General features: G+C 43.7%; 2 protein-coding genes across 11 annotated transcripts in view; one reads left to right on the forward strand and one right to left on the reverse strand.

Annotated features, from left to right (window-relative positions):
• Window positions 1–4,197, reverse strand: LOC139359146 (collagen alpha-2(I) chain-like). The gene is made up of 2 exons (XM_071081515.1): window positions 4,078–4,197; window positions 1–3,546 (listed from the first exon to the last, which is right to left on the reverse strand). Exons 1-2 carry the CDS (start codon window positions 4,177–4,179, stop codon window positions 3,298–3,300), a joined length of 351 nt encoding a protein of 116 aa, XP_070937616.1. The 5' UTR covers window positions 4,180–4,197; the 3' UTR covers window positions 1–3,297.
• The window catches only part of LOC105490212 (mitochondrial translational initiation factor 3), a 15,958-nt gene continuing 1,802 nt past the window's right edge, over window positions 3,542–17,697 (forward strand). Inside the window, exons 1-4 of one of the 10 annotated variants that reach the window (XM_071081514.1) lie at window positions 3,542–3,771; window positions 10,017–10,084; window positions 14,385–14,845; window positions 17,511–17,692. In XM_071081514.1, the coding sequence (XP_070937615.1) occupies window positions 14,386–14,845; window positions 17,511–17,692 (642 nt within the window). In that variant the 5' untranslated portion in view covers window positions 3,542–3,771; window positions 10,017–10,084; window position 14,385. The other 9 variants (XM_024795524.2, XM_024795525.2, XM_024795523.2 and 6 more) reach the window with 9 other exon arrangements.

The following is a 17,697-nucleotide window of genomic DNA, read 5'->3' on the forward strand; positions in this document are numbered from 1 at the left end:
TTCCATATACAAATACTTTTATTTGGCAAATATGAAAGCTTTTTAAAAATTTATTACAATGTCATTAATTTTAGACAAATTTATTTTGCTGATTCACAACCACCACCTTTTAATAACTGAGGCCATCATATTCTGACAAGAGAAATGATTAATCCGGAGTCTAATGTTACGGGAAATCTCACAGTAAGGAAATTTATTTTGAATCTAGTAGTCTGAGAGCACATAAAGGGTTATAACACAGATGTGGTCACCAGATGTTCTCCAGCTCTACTGCAGAACCAGACTAAGTAGCAACATGATGGATTTAGGTTATGTAAAGGAAAAGACTCCCGTCTTATAAAACATTGAAATGAGAAGCTAAATCTCCTAGCCTCGAGTTTTTTCATTTTGTTTTGTTTTGTCTTGTTTTAAATATAGAGATGTTTACATGTTTGAAATGGATTAATTATAGTCGCCTGAGGAAAATGGTAGAGATTCCCTAAGAATGCTTTCGGCTTTAATAGTTTCTAACAGACAATAATAGACACACAATATTGGACTGAGAGTATCTTCAGGAAGTTTTCAACGAGTTATCTAATACTCAGCCAAAGCCTCTTGTCTGCCTTGTTTCTATCTTTTGACAAGTCTGTAAACATCAGCTAAGGAGAGCATGGGCCCTCTTGGCTATTAAACTGGCCTTGTAATGACAGAGTTGCTGCCGTTTAAGATAACTGCTCTCAGCTACATTTACTTGGCACTACATAGGATCTCACACATAATAGACTTAAATTCCCCCAGTTTTAGCAAAACTGCCCAGGTGAGAGTTTATAATCTGGGGAGGGAGGAGTATATAATCTATGAACAATTATTTGTTGAAGAATATGCTGAATATCTGAACCCACATGGGCGTTAAAGTTTGAAGATGCTTCGTATCTTCAAAATAAACCCAGAATTTTGGCTGGGCAGGGTGGCTCACACCTGTAATCCCAGCACTTTGGGGGGCCAAGGTGGGTGGATCACCTGAGGTCAGGAGTTCCAGACCAGCCTGGCCAATATGGTGAAACCCCATCTCTACTAAAAATATAAAAACTAACCAGGTGTGGTGGTGGGTGCCTGTAATCCCAGCTACTTGGGAGGCTGAGGCAGGAGAATTGCTTGAACCCAGGAGATGGAGGTTGCAGTGAGCCAACACAGTGCCACTGCACTCCAGCGTCGGCAGCAGAGTGAGACCTCATCTCAAAAAAAAAAAACACAGGATTTTTATTAGTATTAGATTTTTAAATGAATTGTTACAGTCATTGTGGCACTATAAAGATGCAGCCCAGTGTTCAAAACTTTTTAAAGAAATCACCCACATACTGATTATTTTGTGGATCAGATATGTTGTACCTCAATGACTTTGGGCTAAGCAAGTAAATCTCACATATAATCCTATTTTGGAAGGTCCCCTCGGCGTTGGGGAAAAGTGGGAGGACTTGGAAAGCTAACAGGCAAAGAGAGGGACAGGATATTTCCATTATTCCTTCATCAGAGCAAATCACCAATATATTAATTGCAAGAGAAAGTTCACGGGCATGCTATGGAAATTAACGTAGAAATTACCATGTGGTAGAAAACACAGGCATTTTTAGAGTCACTGTGATTTGAGTCTTACTGAGTTTCATTTTTGAGGGGGTTAAATTATGTGTAGAAACGATAACATAATTGGGAAAGCGCTACACATTTCTCAGAGTCCTCTTCTATGTACATAATGGAGCAGTTTACAAAAGATCTGTGGCATAGTAATATCACTTCCCCAAACCAAAGTCATCTTTATTCAAGGATCTTCAAAGTCTGTCCCCACGAAGCAGAGTTCAAGGCTCTCAATGACCCCTTAAAAGCTGCCAAGTGGCCTGGCGTGGTGGCTCACACTCGTAATCCTATCACTTTGGGAGGCCGAGTGGGGTGGATCACCTGAGGTCAGGAGTTCGAGATCGGCCTGGCCAACATGGTGAAACCCCGTCTCTACTAAAAATACAAAAATTAGCCGGACCCAGTGGCACGCGCCTGTAATCCCAGCTACTTGGGAGGCTGAGGCAGGAGAATGGCGTGAACCCGGGAGGCGGAGGTTGCAGTGAGCCGAGATTGCGCCACTGCACTCCAGCCTGGGCGACAGAGCGACACTCCGTCTCAAAAAAAAAAAAAAAAAAGCTGCCAAGCTCCATTTCGGCTGGAGGTCAAAGGAGAGTTCAAGGGAAAAGACGAAAAAAAAGGCTTCTGTCCATCTGTGAGCATGTCTGTAATGGTCATCCCATTTCTGCATGTCTCCTAAACACTAAAGCTCCATCTTCTAGGTGTGGAGACAGCTGACAATGTAAGTCTAGAAAGCTTCCTAAACCACCTGCTCTGGACACAGCTGCCTTCAAAGAGGGACTGCAAATGGATGCTGGGCGGTAGCTTCAGTTACCAGCGATTACTTGGTGTCAATCTATCTGTACTATTACCTTAGCAAATTTTAAGTCTTTAGTTTGGGCATTAAATGTTTCAGTTACTTGTACATACTTCACATCTTTAATGTTTTCATGGACTCGTAACTTTACTGTTTCACTACTTCAGTCTAGCGATGCAAGGAACATTTAGTTTGCCTGGGCTTTGGGTTTTTCGGCTTTTTTTTTTTTTTTCCTTGATTCTGCTACTAGTTGTGTGACCTTGGGCAAATTTGTCTCAGTGCCCTCATCTGTAAAATGGGTAATAATACTAATTGGCTCATAAGGCTGTCCTTAAGATTAGATAACTTGAGATATGTTCAGTGCGTAGAACAGTTTCTGGCACATAGGTAAAAGCACTCCTAAGTGTGGACAATTATAATTGCTGAGCACCTAACTCTCCCCAGGTATTGTGCTACTCTGTCCCCGAATCTACATCACGCAAAATATCTTGGCATTGAGAAGTAATTTTGATACAATGAAATGAATCCTTAATTCTTCTTGATTAACTTGGAAACAGCCAAGATGCACACCTGGACTTTCGGTCTCACACAAGAGTTGTTTCATCACCTCCCTATCTTAACAGTGAGCGTCGAGCTACCAGCAGCTGAGGAGGAAATGGAGATTTCGTCTTTGCTCTCAAAGAACTAAAGCTGAAATCGTTTTGTCATCTGTAATAAAAGAGGTAATGCTGATTCAAGGAGTTAATGAGAAATAAGACAACGCCTTCCAGTGGACAAGTAGTCAATAAATGTTAATTTCTCTTCATAGCAGGAATCCAAACATTCCAGGTATGACGCCAGATTAGGCGGCTTCACGACTGTGGATTCGCAGTCTGCCCTTGAGGAATTTCTTATTGAAGACGGAGGGGGGAAGGGCGGCCCACACCCCCAGCACCCGGCTTTCGAGCGGGCTCCACGGGTCCGGGTCCGGGTCCGGATCCGTTTTCCCCTTCGCCAGCTGAGGCCCCGTTCGAACCTCTCCCAACTACAACGCGGAGGCTCTGACGCCCCGGCCCCAGCTGGCTTCGTTTTGCCTCCGGGAGCCGCGCTCCACCGGGGACCCAAGGGGAGCCGTTCGCACTCCGAAGCTGTCTGCTCACCTGCAAATCGGAGATAGCGCCCTTTCACTCACAATCCTTATAAAAGCAGCTTATAAAACACTTTATTCAGTGTTACATTAAAAAGACGTTTATAAAAGCTATTTATAAAGCCCTAGTGGGAGACCGAGATTGGTGTGAATGTAATATAACTGGAGGAAGGGCTGCTCCGATTGCTGCAGAAATGTGACATTAGATTCACCGCACCTGCGGAGCCGCAGGAGCCAGGTGAGCAGCAATTTCCCCTCAAACACTTCCTCCGCGCCCTCCGCATTTTCTGTCGGCGGAACGGCATCCCAACTGTAGAAAACCGTGGCTCCACCCATCACCTCTCCTTTAAAGGACGCGGGATGAAGCCCCGCCCACTACGGAGAGCGAAGGGGACTCGCCGCGGAGCCGCTGTACGTGCGCCCGCCAGAGTGTAACAGTCGCTTGCCCCGGCACAGGTAATGCTAAATATGAGGCGTGCGGAGCGGTGTGCGGACCAGCACCGGGAGGACGTGATCTTAGGGGGCGCCCCTGTAGAGGAGGCACCTGGAAGGTCACGGTCACCCCGTCCTGCCGGTACCGAGGGCGGAGAGGCCCCGCAGGTCCTGCCGCAGAGTCGGGGGGTTTTCTGCCGGGCTGTAATGCCATTTTCAGGGAGGCCGCTGCACGAACTTTCCAAGGATGCTAGACCTAGAGTCGGCGCCGGCCCCGGCCCTACTGAGCTTACCTAGTTCTGCCCCGCCATGCGCGCTCACTTTTGTGCGCACGCACGCACGCAGTACGTCCCTACGTCCCGTTTCTAACCCGGACGCGCCGCCGGTGGCCTTCTCCAGGTGGGCGTGGCCGCCGTGTTACCCACGACCGGATCAGGGGCTCCCGGAAGTGCTCCTGCCCCTTACTGCCTGGCACCTCCGGGGCAGAACAAGCCAGGCGAAGGGCGCCTGCGCAGGGAAGCCTGAAGAAATGCGTTGTTCCTTGCTGCCTGCTGCTGCGGGAGGAGACCTTATGGGGGAAGGTCGCTAAGTGACTGGGATTTATTTTCTCATTTATCATTTAGTAGGCTCCGTGGCTTAAGACTTGAACGAAGTAAACCAAGTTCTCTTACTGAGAAGTCTCAGTTTCAAGTACGTGTTGTGAAAGGCCTAAGTCTAAGAAAAGTAGAGGGAGGAGAGAAAAATCTGGAAAATCGACTACTATTTATTGTGCCAGGCACAACACAGTAATGAATAAGTCGATTTTGTTTCTTGCTTCGTAGAGTTTACGGTCTAGTGATGGAGAGCAGTAGTACTAAGATCATCACGAAACTGTAATTGTAATGAATGTTTTAAAGGAAAGATAAACTGGACTGTAGAAGCATTCAGTGTTAGGCTCAGTAAATTGCGGGAGGGTTGGGAGACCTGGCTTAGTTTGGGAGGTAATCAGAAGAATGCGCTAGGCATTAATCTGGCTTTTCCTAAACCAAGGACAAGAGTACTGTATTTCAAAAGCCGAATGGCCAGTGTGGCCTAGGCATGAAGGAGAAACTGGACAGGTGGGAAAGGCTTTTTGGCCTGGTGAAGGTGTAGATCCTTAATCTCGGGGCAGTTTTATTTAAGATGAGGAGGGTCCTGACGGGTGTAGTGACCGCAGTGCAGTGGGAACTGGTTGCCAGGGCTCAAGCCGAGTTGGGAGACTGGCAGGAATCCAAACTAGGTGGTCGATGTTTTAAACTGACGGTGGTGACAGTGGATACGGAGAAAACTGGATGGATTCGAGCGGGATTTAGGAAATGAAGTCGATGAGCTTGGTGTTGGGTTGACTGAAAGTGAAGGAAAGTGGAGGCGTCAAAGGTGTCTTGGAGGTGACTGGAGGTTGTGGATGGGTGGTGACCCCATCACTAGAGTTCTGGAAGAAGACTAACATAGGGTTAACATAGGAGAATAAGTTCCTTTTTTTTTTTTTTTTTTTTTTGAGAGAGAGTCTCACCCTGTTGCCTAGGCTGCATGCCTAAGCTGGAGTGCAGTGGCACGATCTCAGCTCACTGCAACCTCTGCTTCCCGGGTTCAAGTGATTCTCCTGCCTCAGTCACCCAAATAGCTGGGATTACAGACTCGTGCCACCAGGCCTGGCTAGTTTTTTTGTATTTTTAGTAGAGGGGTTTCACCATGTTGGCCAGGCTGGTCTTGAACCCTTGACCTCAAGTGATCTGCCCTCCTCAGCCTCCCCAAAGTGCTGGGATTACAGGTGTGAGCCACTGCGCCCGGCCATAAGTCCAGTTTTTAATACTGAGTCTTTAGCTCTGGGTTTAAAAGCTTTTTAAAAACATACGGTTATTATTTCAACTTAATAGCTAAAGAAATATGGTTAAATAATTGGCCAAAGATATATGTTGGCTTTTTCCAGTGTTCTGAGTGGGAGTTCTAGCACGTTAACAGCTCAGCCTCATTATGGAGAGTACACTTTGTGTTTCCTATGGAAGAGCAAAACCAGAGCCAAGGGAGGGCAGCATGAAGGCCCAGTAAGGTAGTGCTGGTCCTCTGGGATTAAGGCTGCACTGCTCAGGCTAGAATGGGACAACCGAAACAGTTTGCAGGCAGAAACAAGGACTTTATGAAACTTCTTTGGAAGGTGTAAAAGAGTTCTTAGGGTCGTGAGAATTGGCAAAATTAATTTCACAAATATTTAGTCTGCTAGAGTCTATGGAACTTTGATCCAGTCTCCCAGGAAAGAACAGATAACAGCATGAGCTTGTGAATATCAGCTATATGAGAAAAGCAGTGAGTGAACAAATAATAGAAGTTATTTTCGTCTCTTCAGTCCACATGATTTCAAATGTATGCAAGTGATTTAATTTTTTATTGGACAAGAATGCCCACCCTTGGCCGGGCGCGGTGGCTCAAGCCTGTAATCCCAGCACTTTGGGAGGCCGAGACGGGCGGATCACGAGTTCAGGAGATCGAGACCATCCTGGCTAACGCAGTGAAACCCCGTCTCTACTAAAAAATACAAAAAAAAAAATAGCCGGGCGAGGTGGCGGGCGCCTGTAGTCCCAGCTACTCGGGAGGCTGAGGCGGAGAATGGCGTAAACCCGGGAGGCGGAGCTTGCAGTGAGCTGAGATCCGGCCACTACACTCCAGCCCGGGCGACAGCGCGAGACTCCCTCTCAAAAAAAAAAAAAAAAAAAAAAAAATGCCCACCCACACACCCCTCATATCTCCTAAACCACATATTTAAATCATGTTCCAGGAAGTTTCCTTGCAAATATTTTATCAGTACTTCCAGTGGAATGCAAAATAATACAGGGAATACAGCTGTCCTTTGGAGCAGTAATAATTGTCTTTTTTTTTTTTTTTTCTGGTACAAGAATGTTCACAGCAGCTATTCGTAAGGGCCAAAAAAAAAAAAAAAAAAAAAAAAACAAAGGGAACAGCCTAGGTGTTCATTAACAGAAAACTAGATTTTAAAACTGCGATATATTCATATACTTGGAGGACACTTCTTAGAAATAAGAAGGAACAAAGTAATGATCCGTACAACGTGAATTAATCTCAAAACATGCTGAGATGCCTTACAACAAAGAGTAGATACTGTTTGATTCCGTTTATATGAAGTCTTAGGACAGACTGTGATGGGAAAAGATCAGAACAATAGTTGCCTCTTGGGGATGGAGATCGACATGGAAATGGCAAGAGGGAACTTTCTGGGATGATGGTGATGTTTTGTCGATAGGAGTTTTGGTTACAAAGGTGTATGCACTTGTCAAAACTCAGATAAAGTCTGAGTAATCGAATTAAAAATGGATATCATACTATAAAGTTATGTATTATAAGTAATTGACATTAAGATAATTGACTTTTAGAATATTGTGTATGTCTCGGAGAGTGTAGTTGTGGGAGTGAGTGCAGCAGATGCACCAGGATTATCATGAGAATGTAAGCGTTTGTTTCTATTTTGAGTTAGTCTCCTGGCCTGTTCAGCCTAGTGTTGTTTACGTCACAGAGGCATCAGAGATTTTCTTTTTTTTTTTTTTTTTTTTTTTGAGACGGAGTCTCGCTGTGTCTCCCAGGCTGGAGTGAGTGGCGTGATCTCGGCTCACTGCAAGCTCCGCCGCCCGGGTTCCCGCCATTCTCCCGCCTCAGCCTCCCAAGTAGCTGAGACTACAGGCGCCCACCACCACGCCCGGCTAGTTTTTTGTATTTTTAGCAGAGACGGGGTTTCACCATGTTAGCCAGGATAGTCTCGATTTGCTGACCTCGTGATCCACCCGCCTCGGCCTCCCAAAGTGCTGGGATTACAGGCTTGAGCCACCGCGCCCGGCCGCATCAGAGATTTTCATCAGAGAACGTGGCTTCCTATTTTTCATCAACCTTGAAAGGTTAGGGGCAGTCTCAGGCATCCTAGCTCAAACTACCCTTGACCCCAGTTATAGTGTTTTCTTACTCCTAGTTCATCTTTTTTTTTTTCTTTTTTTTTTTTTTTTTGGCCTAACCCAGTAGTTCTGAACAGGATAGGGAAGAGGAAACATCTGTGTTTTGAAAAGCATCCCCAGGTGATGCGGACAGGCCCTGGTTTCTGAGAAACACCGCCCCATTGTAGACCAGTTGACTTTTAACCGTTCACTAGCAAAAAATTGTACCAGTTCTGCCTCAAACTGAAACCATCACCATTTATTTTATTCTTCTAAAATTTTTATTTCAGTAGCTTTTGGACTGCAAATGGCTTTTCATTACATGGACGAATTATATAGTGGTGAATTCTGAGACTTTAGTGCACCGTCACCCGAATTGTGTACATTGTACCTAATGTGTACTTTTTTTTATGCCAGCCTTCCTCCCATCCTGCCCCATCACCATTTTATGATAAGGCTTTTACACTTGAGTTTAGGGAAAACTAAATGAAGAAATAAAGGCAGTATGCATTACCAAAAAATCAGAATTTTAAGTTTATAAAGTTCCTTATTTATGGGTCACTTAGATATAGGCTTGAAACGAATAAAGGGAATATTTTTTAAAATTATGTACAAAGCCAGAATGCCAATGTATTAAATTACAGTGAAATTTAGAACTTACACAGACTGGAATAGTTACATTGGTATTACTAGTGAACCGTTCCTCCCTCTAGGCTATTGATTTGTTCTTTAAAAATGTATTAATTATTGAACACCCATATAACCATAACCTAGATTCAGCAAATGCTGCCATAAGTGCATTGTTTATCTTTTCTGCTGAATGGTTTCAAAGCAAGTGATAGATGTCATGACACTCTCCTCAATACTTCAGCATTTGTTTCTTAAGAATTCCATTTTCACACCTAAGAAAATTAACAGGCTGGGTGCCCTGGCTCACGCCTGTAATCCCAACACTTTGGGAGGCCAAGGCAGGTGGATCATTTGAGGTCAGGAGATCGAGACCAGCCTGGCCAACATGGTAAAACCCCATCTCTACTAAAAATGCAAAAATTGGCTGGGCAGTAGTGGTGCACACCTGTACTCCCGGCTACTTGGGAAGCTGAGGCAGGAGAATCGCTTGAACCTGGGAGGCAGAGGTTGTAGTGAGCCAAGATTGCCCCACTGCACTCCAGTCTGGGTGACAGAGTGAGAACCTGTCTCAAAGAAAATTAACAATACGTCTCTAATAGTATCTAATACCTAGTCTCTATTCAGATTTTCCCCTCATCCCCAACATGTCTTTTCAGCATAATTATGTCTCCTTGATTTTTTTTTCCACTCAAGAATAGCTTTCCCTTCCCTTTTCATTCCCAATAACATTGGCTTTTTTAGACACTAACCAGGTGTCTTGTTCCATCTGGATTTGTCAGATTGTTTCCTTGTGGCATCTTCTGTTGTTCCTCTGAGTCTGGCCCTTGTATCCCCTGGAAACTGGAAGCTAGACCCTGCATCAAGTTCAAGTCAAACCTTTTTTCAAAGCTGCTTCATAGAAGGCGCCATGCACTTCAGTAGCTTCCCATCCGGAGATGTGGCAAGGATGGCAGGTTGTCCCACTGTTGGAGATGCTGAGTCTGACGTTTGCTTGGGATGACAGACAGCTGTCTCCTCAGCAGAGTGTGCTTTTCCCTCTCAGTCTGAAAGTCATCTGTGGTGACCCTTCGGCATCAGCTCTCTTGCATCCATCCCTCCCTGAATCCGTGGTTTCACTGGGGTTGGAAAAATGGTGATTTTCTTTTTTTTTTTGGAAACAGGGTCTTGCTCTGTTGTCCAGACTGGAGTGCAGTGGTGTGATCAGAGCTCACTGCAGCCTCAACCTCCTGGGCTCAAGTGAACCTCCTTCCTCAGCCTCAGCAGTAGCTGGGAGTACAGCTGCGTGTCAACACATCCGGCTAATTTTTTGTAGAGACTGGGTCTTGCTATGTGGCCCAGGCTGGTCTCAAACTCCTGGCCTTAAGTGATCCTCTTGCCTTGGCCTCCCAAAGTGCTGGAATTACAGGTGTGAGACATCGTGCATGGCATGATTTTCTCATTACTTTTGCTTTTCTTTTGTGTTTATTAGCTATCATTCTTCTCTACAGAAGAGCTGTTTCTCATCAATCGGGGGTGATTACAGTTCTTCCTAAAAAGGTAGGATAAATGCTTAGTTCTTTTTACTTAATTACCAATTTTCAAAGTAAAGAATCAAGATAATAGTCCCATGCAGTTGTGGCAAATTATCATTTTCATAGATTTTTGCATATTCAGTGTATTGACATGAATGACAGTAATTATGCCCTACTGTTTAAATTACACCAAAATTGACCAGTGGGAGTCTCTTCATGCTGCCAAACTGTAAATGACATGTAAACAAACAAAATAATAATACCATCATGGAAATCTGAAAGCTAAATATTTGACGACATAAAGGAACATTTTTTAATTGGGATAATGTTATTGTGAGTATTAAAAAGATTAAGGAGTACCTCTTAGAGATACATACTATTTCCTGAAAAAGTAGGATTTACTTTGAAAGTCTTCCTAGATGGCTGCGGGGAGATAGTTGAGGGGTAAAGACGAAACGCAGGTGCTGTTTATTATCCAGTTCTTTCTGTATGAGGTTGAAAGGTTCCCTAATAAAAAGTTTTTAAATTATGAATTTATGTTGATAGCTGCAATTTAAATGTAATATTACAGGTTGTTTTAACTTTGTATTTATATTTTTATCTATAAGGGCCTATTTTGAAGAAACGTATATTTTCAATTTTGCTGATTTAAAGCAAGTACTGAGTTAGTATTAAAGCTTAATCGCAATGAATTGCATTGTTTGCTGTAGACATCAAAAAAAATGGAAGCTTCTTAAAAATTTAAACTTAAATTTCAATAATGGCAAAGGACTTTAAAAGTTATATACTTCCAGTGTTTTTCTGCTCTTTCCCTTTCCTTCGTTTCCTTCTTGGAAAGTGTTTTTAAAGCTTTTTTAAAAAAAACCTACATCATTTTTCTGAAATAGTCTTTGTTTTGTAAATAAATAAAGTTTATTTTCAAGTATAAAAATAATACTTATAAAAATTTGAGAAATACTGGCAATTAGGAAAAATAGGGGAAAGAATTGCTTTTGTCTTCAACATTTTTATTTTTTTCCATCTTTTCCTATATCTAGTTATTTTGTTTGCTTGTTTGAAAAAAATCCTACATTTTGAAATTTTTTTTAATTTTAATATGTTGATAATTTATTAAACAAGGCACTTTAGCTTTTATTCATAATTACTAAGGGAAAAAGATAGCCAATATTGAGTTAGTATTAAAGCTTCATTGCAGTGGACTGTTTCATCTACTGTGTACATCAAGATTATTTAAATTTATATATATCTATTTAGTAACATGATTTTACATGTGGTAACTTCTACATCCTTCTTGCTGATACAGACTTTGGAAAGAAACAACACTGATTTTAGACATAAAGTTTATAGAGCAGGCTTGTGAGCAGGAACTTAAGCGTCCCCTAGCAGAATACTGGTGACATTTGGGACTGGATGCTGTTGCTGGTTTTCTGATGATAAGTGAAAAAAAATTCTTGTCTGATCTCTTCAGATTTTTCTTTTTTGATTTGGAAGCTTCTTCCATTCACAAAAGAAACCGTATGTCAGTGATTTAAAATCACTTTGCTCCCACCTTAGAGCCTTGACCACATCTACAGCTGGAGCCGCCAGCTGGGTAATAACCATAAATCAATGCGTGTCATGCACTGTGGATGGAGCATCTGGCCACAGATCCTCACGAATGCTGACGGGTGTCTGAAATGCCAGCTAGAAATGTGAAGGGTGTAGCTTGCAGGCATTCGTGTGCATTGGCGGGGAGTGATGCATCCGAAGGCTTGGAGGTTAAATGCCAGCAGCCCCGCCGTAGCTCCTTGGCTGTTTCCTTTGGCCCATGCATTCGTTCGACATGTACACGCTGAGCCAGGGTCTGGGCTGTAGTGCCGGGGAACGTAGCAGTGAACAAAATGGACAAAGTCCATATTCTCATGAAGCTTTCATTCCAGTGAGGAAAGATGATGAACGTATATGCAAATAAATATATAATGTGTCCAGCAGTGATAAATGCAGTAAAGTTTTTAAAAGGCAAGAGAATAGGTTTGAGAGTGTTGGGGTTTGCTCTTTTATGGAGGGGTCAGGGAAGGACTTGCTGAGAGCATTTGAGCAGAGACGAGGTAAATGAACCATGAGGCTGTCTGAGGGAAGAGTATTGCAGGGAGATAATTTCTGGGTGCCAGGACTCAGAGGATGGGTGTGTTCACTGTTTACAAGGAACAGCAAGGAGGCTGGAACAGAGTGAGCCAGAAGAAGCACAGTCGGCACAGACCAGTGGGCATGGTAGAGGGCTTGGCTTTTACTTGGAGAGATACTAGCCAGGGGAGGGTTGTGGGCAGAGGAGGAACGTGATCCGACCTACGCATTTTTAAGGATTGCTCTATGTGCCCTGGCAGTAATAAACTCTAGCGCGTGAGGGCAGAGGCAGGAAGACCAGTCAGGAAGCTGTCACTGTGATACAGTTTTACTGTGTTGCAGTCGAGCAGCGGTTTGGGAGTGGGATGATAGCAGTGGAGGAGGTGAGAAGTGGTTATACTGGTTGAACGGTAGGTTTTGCAGATGGGTTGCTGAGAGAAAATAAAGAGTCAAGGATAACGTTGGTATTTTTGGCCTGAGCAACCAGAAGAATGTGTTGCCATTACATGAGACAGGGAAGACTGAGGGAGGAGCAAGCATTGAACTTTGGACTCGTTAATCCTCAATGACTATTACATATCTAAGTGGAGAGGTTGGGTAGGCAGTTAACCCTACAGGTGTGGAACTCAGAGAAGAGCTTGGCACCAGAGCTGTAAATTAGTGTTGGGTGTTACCATACCAGGTAAGGAGGGTGTTGAGAATATGCATGTCCATCACTTTCTGTTTAATTTGCCATATTTTTTGCATATCACTCTTGAACACGAGGGGTGAGAGATCAGTGGGTTGGACAGCCCGGTGGGCTCAAAGCTAGGGACCAGAGGGAACCTCCAGTTTTAAACACCCCAGGAGATTCTGGGACCATTCTTTGAGAAGCACCCTGAGACACCTTCTGTTTCCTCTTTCATCTTGACAAGTCACACCTCTCGGAGTTTGTGATTCTCTAATGATTCCTAGCATGCCCTAGATGAGATTAATGGGTCCTCTCGGCACTCTTTCAGCCTGTACTTCTAAGATTTACCAAATGCACGAATGGAAGGACAGAAAAGCAATTAAAAAATCAATGTGCGATTTGTAAGTGCTTCAAATTCAGTCTCATAGAAATGAAGTAAAGGCGCTGTCACCATACATGCCTCTGTTAACGTTTGGTAATAATACCTGCCTTACCTTGAGAATGATCTTTATAGTTTATGCGGTCAGTCAGCACTTTGATTTATGTCACAGTGTTTTCCAACAGTCTCAGTTATTCTTGCAGTGGGCTGGCTTCCTTCCTGGAGAGGTCCCTTTCCCATAACGTGTTCCTATCTGCTATGTACCATCAGATGTATTGAAAAATTGTTAACAGTTCATTATATTAAAAGTTTATCAATTGGTGTTTATGAATCACCAAGCATATTATGTACTGCATCCTCATAAATAAATCCCTAAGATGATATTTGCTTTTGGAGTTGGCACTACAAGATGCATGAGAAATACAATTGACCCTGGAACAACACACGTTTGAACTGCATGGGGTCCACATATATGTGGATTTTCCTCTGCCTCTGCCACCTCTGAGAGAGCAAGACCAACCCCTCCCCTTGTTCCTCCTCCTCAGCCTGCTCGATGTGAAGACAGTGAGGATGAAGACCTTTATGGTGATCCATGTTCACTTTATGAATAGTAAATATATTTCTCTTCATGATTTTAATGACATTTCTTTTCTCTAGCTTGCTCTGTTGTAAGAATACAGCATATAATACGCATGGCATACAAAATATGTGTTCATCAACTGCTTATGTTATTCGTAAGGCTTTCAGTCAGCAGCAGGCTATTTTAAGTTTTTGAGGAGTCAGAGTTATACACAGATTTTCAACTGCACTGGGAGTCTGTTTCCCTAACTCCCAAGTTGTTCAGGGGCCAACTTAAGTAGTCAAATGAGATCATGGGTACAGGAAAAGAAAAAAAAAAGTGAAAGTGCTCTGCAAATCCGGTTTATTCTAATCACCACTTGTCTTGGGGACAGTACCACCATGAGTGAGTTAGTCTGGCCAGAGTCACCTGCTAGTCCACTTTATCAGTGTAGACTTCCTGTGTGTGGATCTGAAAGTCTAGAGAACAGCAGTTTCCTTCACACTTGAAATGACAGCCTCCACAGCCTCACACATGCCCTGCCGTGTACCACAATGTCAGACCGAGGGAATAAGTGATTGAATTTTAATGAACTCTTCTTACTACGTTCTTAGGATGGCTGCTCTTTTTCTAAAGAGATTAACACTACAAACTGTAAAGTCTGAAAATAGTTGCGTCAGATGTTTTGGTAAACACATCGTGCAAAAGACAGCACCAGCACAGTCGTTCCCTGTTGCTTCTGCCCCGAGACTCTCCTTCCTAATTCATGCAGAAGCCTTTAGTACCGTTGAAGACACCCAGAATGAAGGAAAAAAGAAAAAAAAGAGTCAAACAGCTTTTGGTAACATTGGAAGAAAAATTAGTCAGCGAATTATTCACTTATTTGATGAGAAGGGCAATGATATGGGAAACATGCACCGAGCAGATGTGATTAGACTTATGGATGAGCGAGACCTGCGACTGGTTCAAAGGAACGCCAGCACAGAGCCTGCAGAGTACCAGCTCATGACAGGAATGCAGATCCTCCAGGAGCGGCAGAGGCTGAGGGAGATGAAGAAGGCTAGCCCCAAAACTGGTAGGTATTTTGCTGTTGGCTCCCTGAATCCTTTAAGGGCTACAAATCAGCAGTTTAAATTCTAGCATTTGTCAAGGTGCCTGTGACAATAGGGAAATGAGAAACTGGAAAATTCACGATTCCACCACCATTCCTAGTGTCTGTCTTTCCTCCTTCCTGCACTTACTTCTGTTCCCATTATTCCATAATACCCTGCCCATTGTCTCTTCCCTTTAAACCTGTGTAAAATGTAGGAGAAAGCAGGCAGACAGACCTGTGGCCGCCTCCCAGTGCCGCGGCAAGCTGAGTAGCTGATGGGTGAAACGGAATGAGATTGGGAGGGGTATGTTCAAGTTTCCTGTCCTCTGCCCTCTGCCCTCTGCCCTCTGCCAGGCCAGTCACTTAGTTTTCTTCCCCTTCTTCATCTCTAAAGTGGAGGTGTTTGGTTAATTATCTGGAAGCACCTTTTTATTTTTTTTGAGACGGAGTCTCTGCCTCCCGCCCAGGCTGGAGTTCAGTGGTGCGATGTGTGCTCACTGCAACCTCCGCCTCCCAGGCTCAAGCAATTCTCCTGCCTCAGCGTCCCCAGTGGCTGGGATTACAGGTGCCCGCCACCACGCCCGGCTAATTTTTGTATTTTTAAGAGAGACGGGGGTTTCACCATGTTGGCCAGGCTGGTCTTGAACTCCTGGCCTCAAGTGATCCACCCGCCTCAGCCTCCCAAAGTGCTGGAATTACAGGTGTGAGCCACCGCGCCCAGCCTGGAAGTACCTTTTAAACTCTGAAGTGATTCACAGAGCATCTCCCATGCCAAAGCGTTTTGTTACAGTATCAGTAGCAACACTCTTTTATATATACAACCAGTCACTTCACAAGGCACTTGCCATTTAAGCCTCACAGAAGTCATGAATTGGATATTAAGCAAAGATGTTTTTCATAGTTCCTAAAAAGTGCTAATCATTATGAAAGTTCAGTGGATGGCGCACGGGGACAGGTGTCAGATGACTGCTCCCAGGACTGCGTCGTGAGGTTGTGTGCCTTCAGAAAATCACGTTATCTGCAGCTCAGTTTTGTAACACCACATTTAACAAGGACGTTGACTGGAAAACAAAAAAAAATTCAGAAGAGACCAACTAGGGAGAATAAGGACATCAAACTATGTCACTTTAAAAAAAAAAAAAAAAAAAGTCCCTGGGCATGTTGGCTCAGGCCTGTAATCCCAGCACTTTGGGAGGCCAAGGCAGGTGGATAGCTTGAGCTCAGGAGTTCAATACCAGCCTGGGCAATATAGTAAAACCCTATCTCTACAAAAAATTTAAAAATTAGCCAGGTGTGGTGGTGCAAACCTGTGATCCCAGCTACTCGGGCGGCTGAGGTGGGAGGATCACTTGAGCCCGGGAGGCGAAGGCTGCAGTGAAGAACCATGATCACACCACTGCACTTCAGCCTGGGTGACAGAGTGAGACCCTGTGTTAAAAAAAAAAAAAACAGGATCTTGCTCTGTTACCCAAACTGGAGTGCAGTGGTGTGATTTTGGCTCACTGCAGCCTCCATCTCCTGGGATCCAGCAATCCTTCCACCTCCACCTCCCACGCAGCTGGGACCACAGGCACACACCACCATCCCTGGCTTTTTTATTTTTTGTAGAGATGGGGTCTTGCTATGTTGCTCAGGTCTTGAACTCCTGAGCTCTAACGATCTGCCCACCTTAGCCTCCCGAAGTGCTGGGATTACAGGCGTGAGCCAGCACATCTGGCCCCCAATCTTTATGATGAACACTGTTGCATACTCTAGGGTCTGTGAACCCAAATGCATCAAACTGCTGTCAGCAGCAGTGTATGCAATTTCTCTACCTCCTCCCTCATTCTGTCAGACTCTAGTTTTTGTCATTTTAATGGTGAGAAATTAATGTGTATTTCACTATTTTTTCTCGTCTGTGAATGCCTGTTTGTATTCATTTTTCTATGTAGATGGTTTTTCTTCCTGATTTACAGGGTTCTCTGTTGTGTACGACAAAAAAAACTTTATCCCAGTTAGATTTTTCACTTTTTACCTTTTTTTTCCTAATGAATTCCTTCCCTATCCTGAGATCACAAACCATTTTATCTTTTCTTCTATTTGTTTTAAAGTTGTATTTTTCACCTATAGAACATTAGTACATCTGAGGTGACCTAACCTTTTGTCATCTATAAACTTCTCAATTGTCCCAACACCTTTATTGAGTAGCCTGTTCCTTCTCTGTAATTTTCCAGTAGGCAGGATTTCTGGAGACAGAGGGCATGAACACAGGACGTAGGGACCCTTACCTGTCCAACAGTCTGGCTGACCCCTTAGTAGCAAGGAGAGCATCTCAAAAGGAGTGGGTAGAGCACTCCCAGATGCCAACCCACAGCTGAAAGATGAGGATATTAAGTGTACCATAAAGCCAAACTTAATCCTTTAAACGACTATCTTTTGGTGTTCTTTCAACAAATGATGGTTAACAATAAATGGAAGCATTTCAGATTTTAAGTACCCTTCCAGGGCAGGTAAAAAATTGGTACCTTTATGTTTATCTCCCCCATTTGAAAAGACATGTACTGGTGTGTGAAACTGAAAGCCAGACGAGAAGACTGTCAGGTGGCAACCTAAGATTTTATGATGGGCATGTTGGGAAGTTCAGGGTTCACGGTGGACTAGTCAGTAGTCCTTGCACCCTGTTTCAAACCAGGACCAACCCTGACAAAGGAACTGACTTTTTCTTCAAATATTGGACAACATGATTTGGACACAAAGACTAAACAGATTCAACAGTGGATTAAGAAAGAACGCCAAGTCCGGATTACTATAAAGAAAGGAAAAAATGTAGACGTGTCAGAAAATAAAATGGTAAG

This window comes from Macaca nemestrina, chromosome 16 (assembly GCF_043159975.1).
Source record: "Macaca nemestrina isolate mMacNem1 chromosome 16, mMacNem.hap1, whole genome shotgun sequence".
Classification (NCBI taxonomy): Eukaryota; Metazoa; Chordata; class Mammalia; order Primates; family Cercopithecidae; genus Macaca; species Macaca nemestrina.

What these genes read in the sequence shown, in the direction of transcription:
- LOC139359146 (XM_071081515.1), bottom strand. Translation starts at nt 4,179, where the DNA reads ATGGCATTACAGCCCGGCAGAAAACCCCCCGACTCTGCGGCAGGACCT. An exon ending in GGGTGACCGTGACCTTCCAG is followed by an intron (nt 3,547 to 4,077) that starts GTGCCTCCTCTA and finishes TCCGATTTGCAG; the next exon opens with GTGAGCAGACAGCTTCGGAG.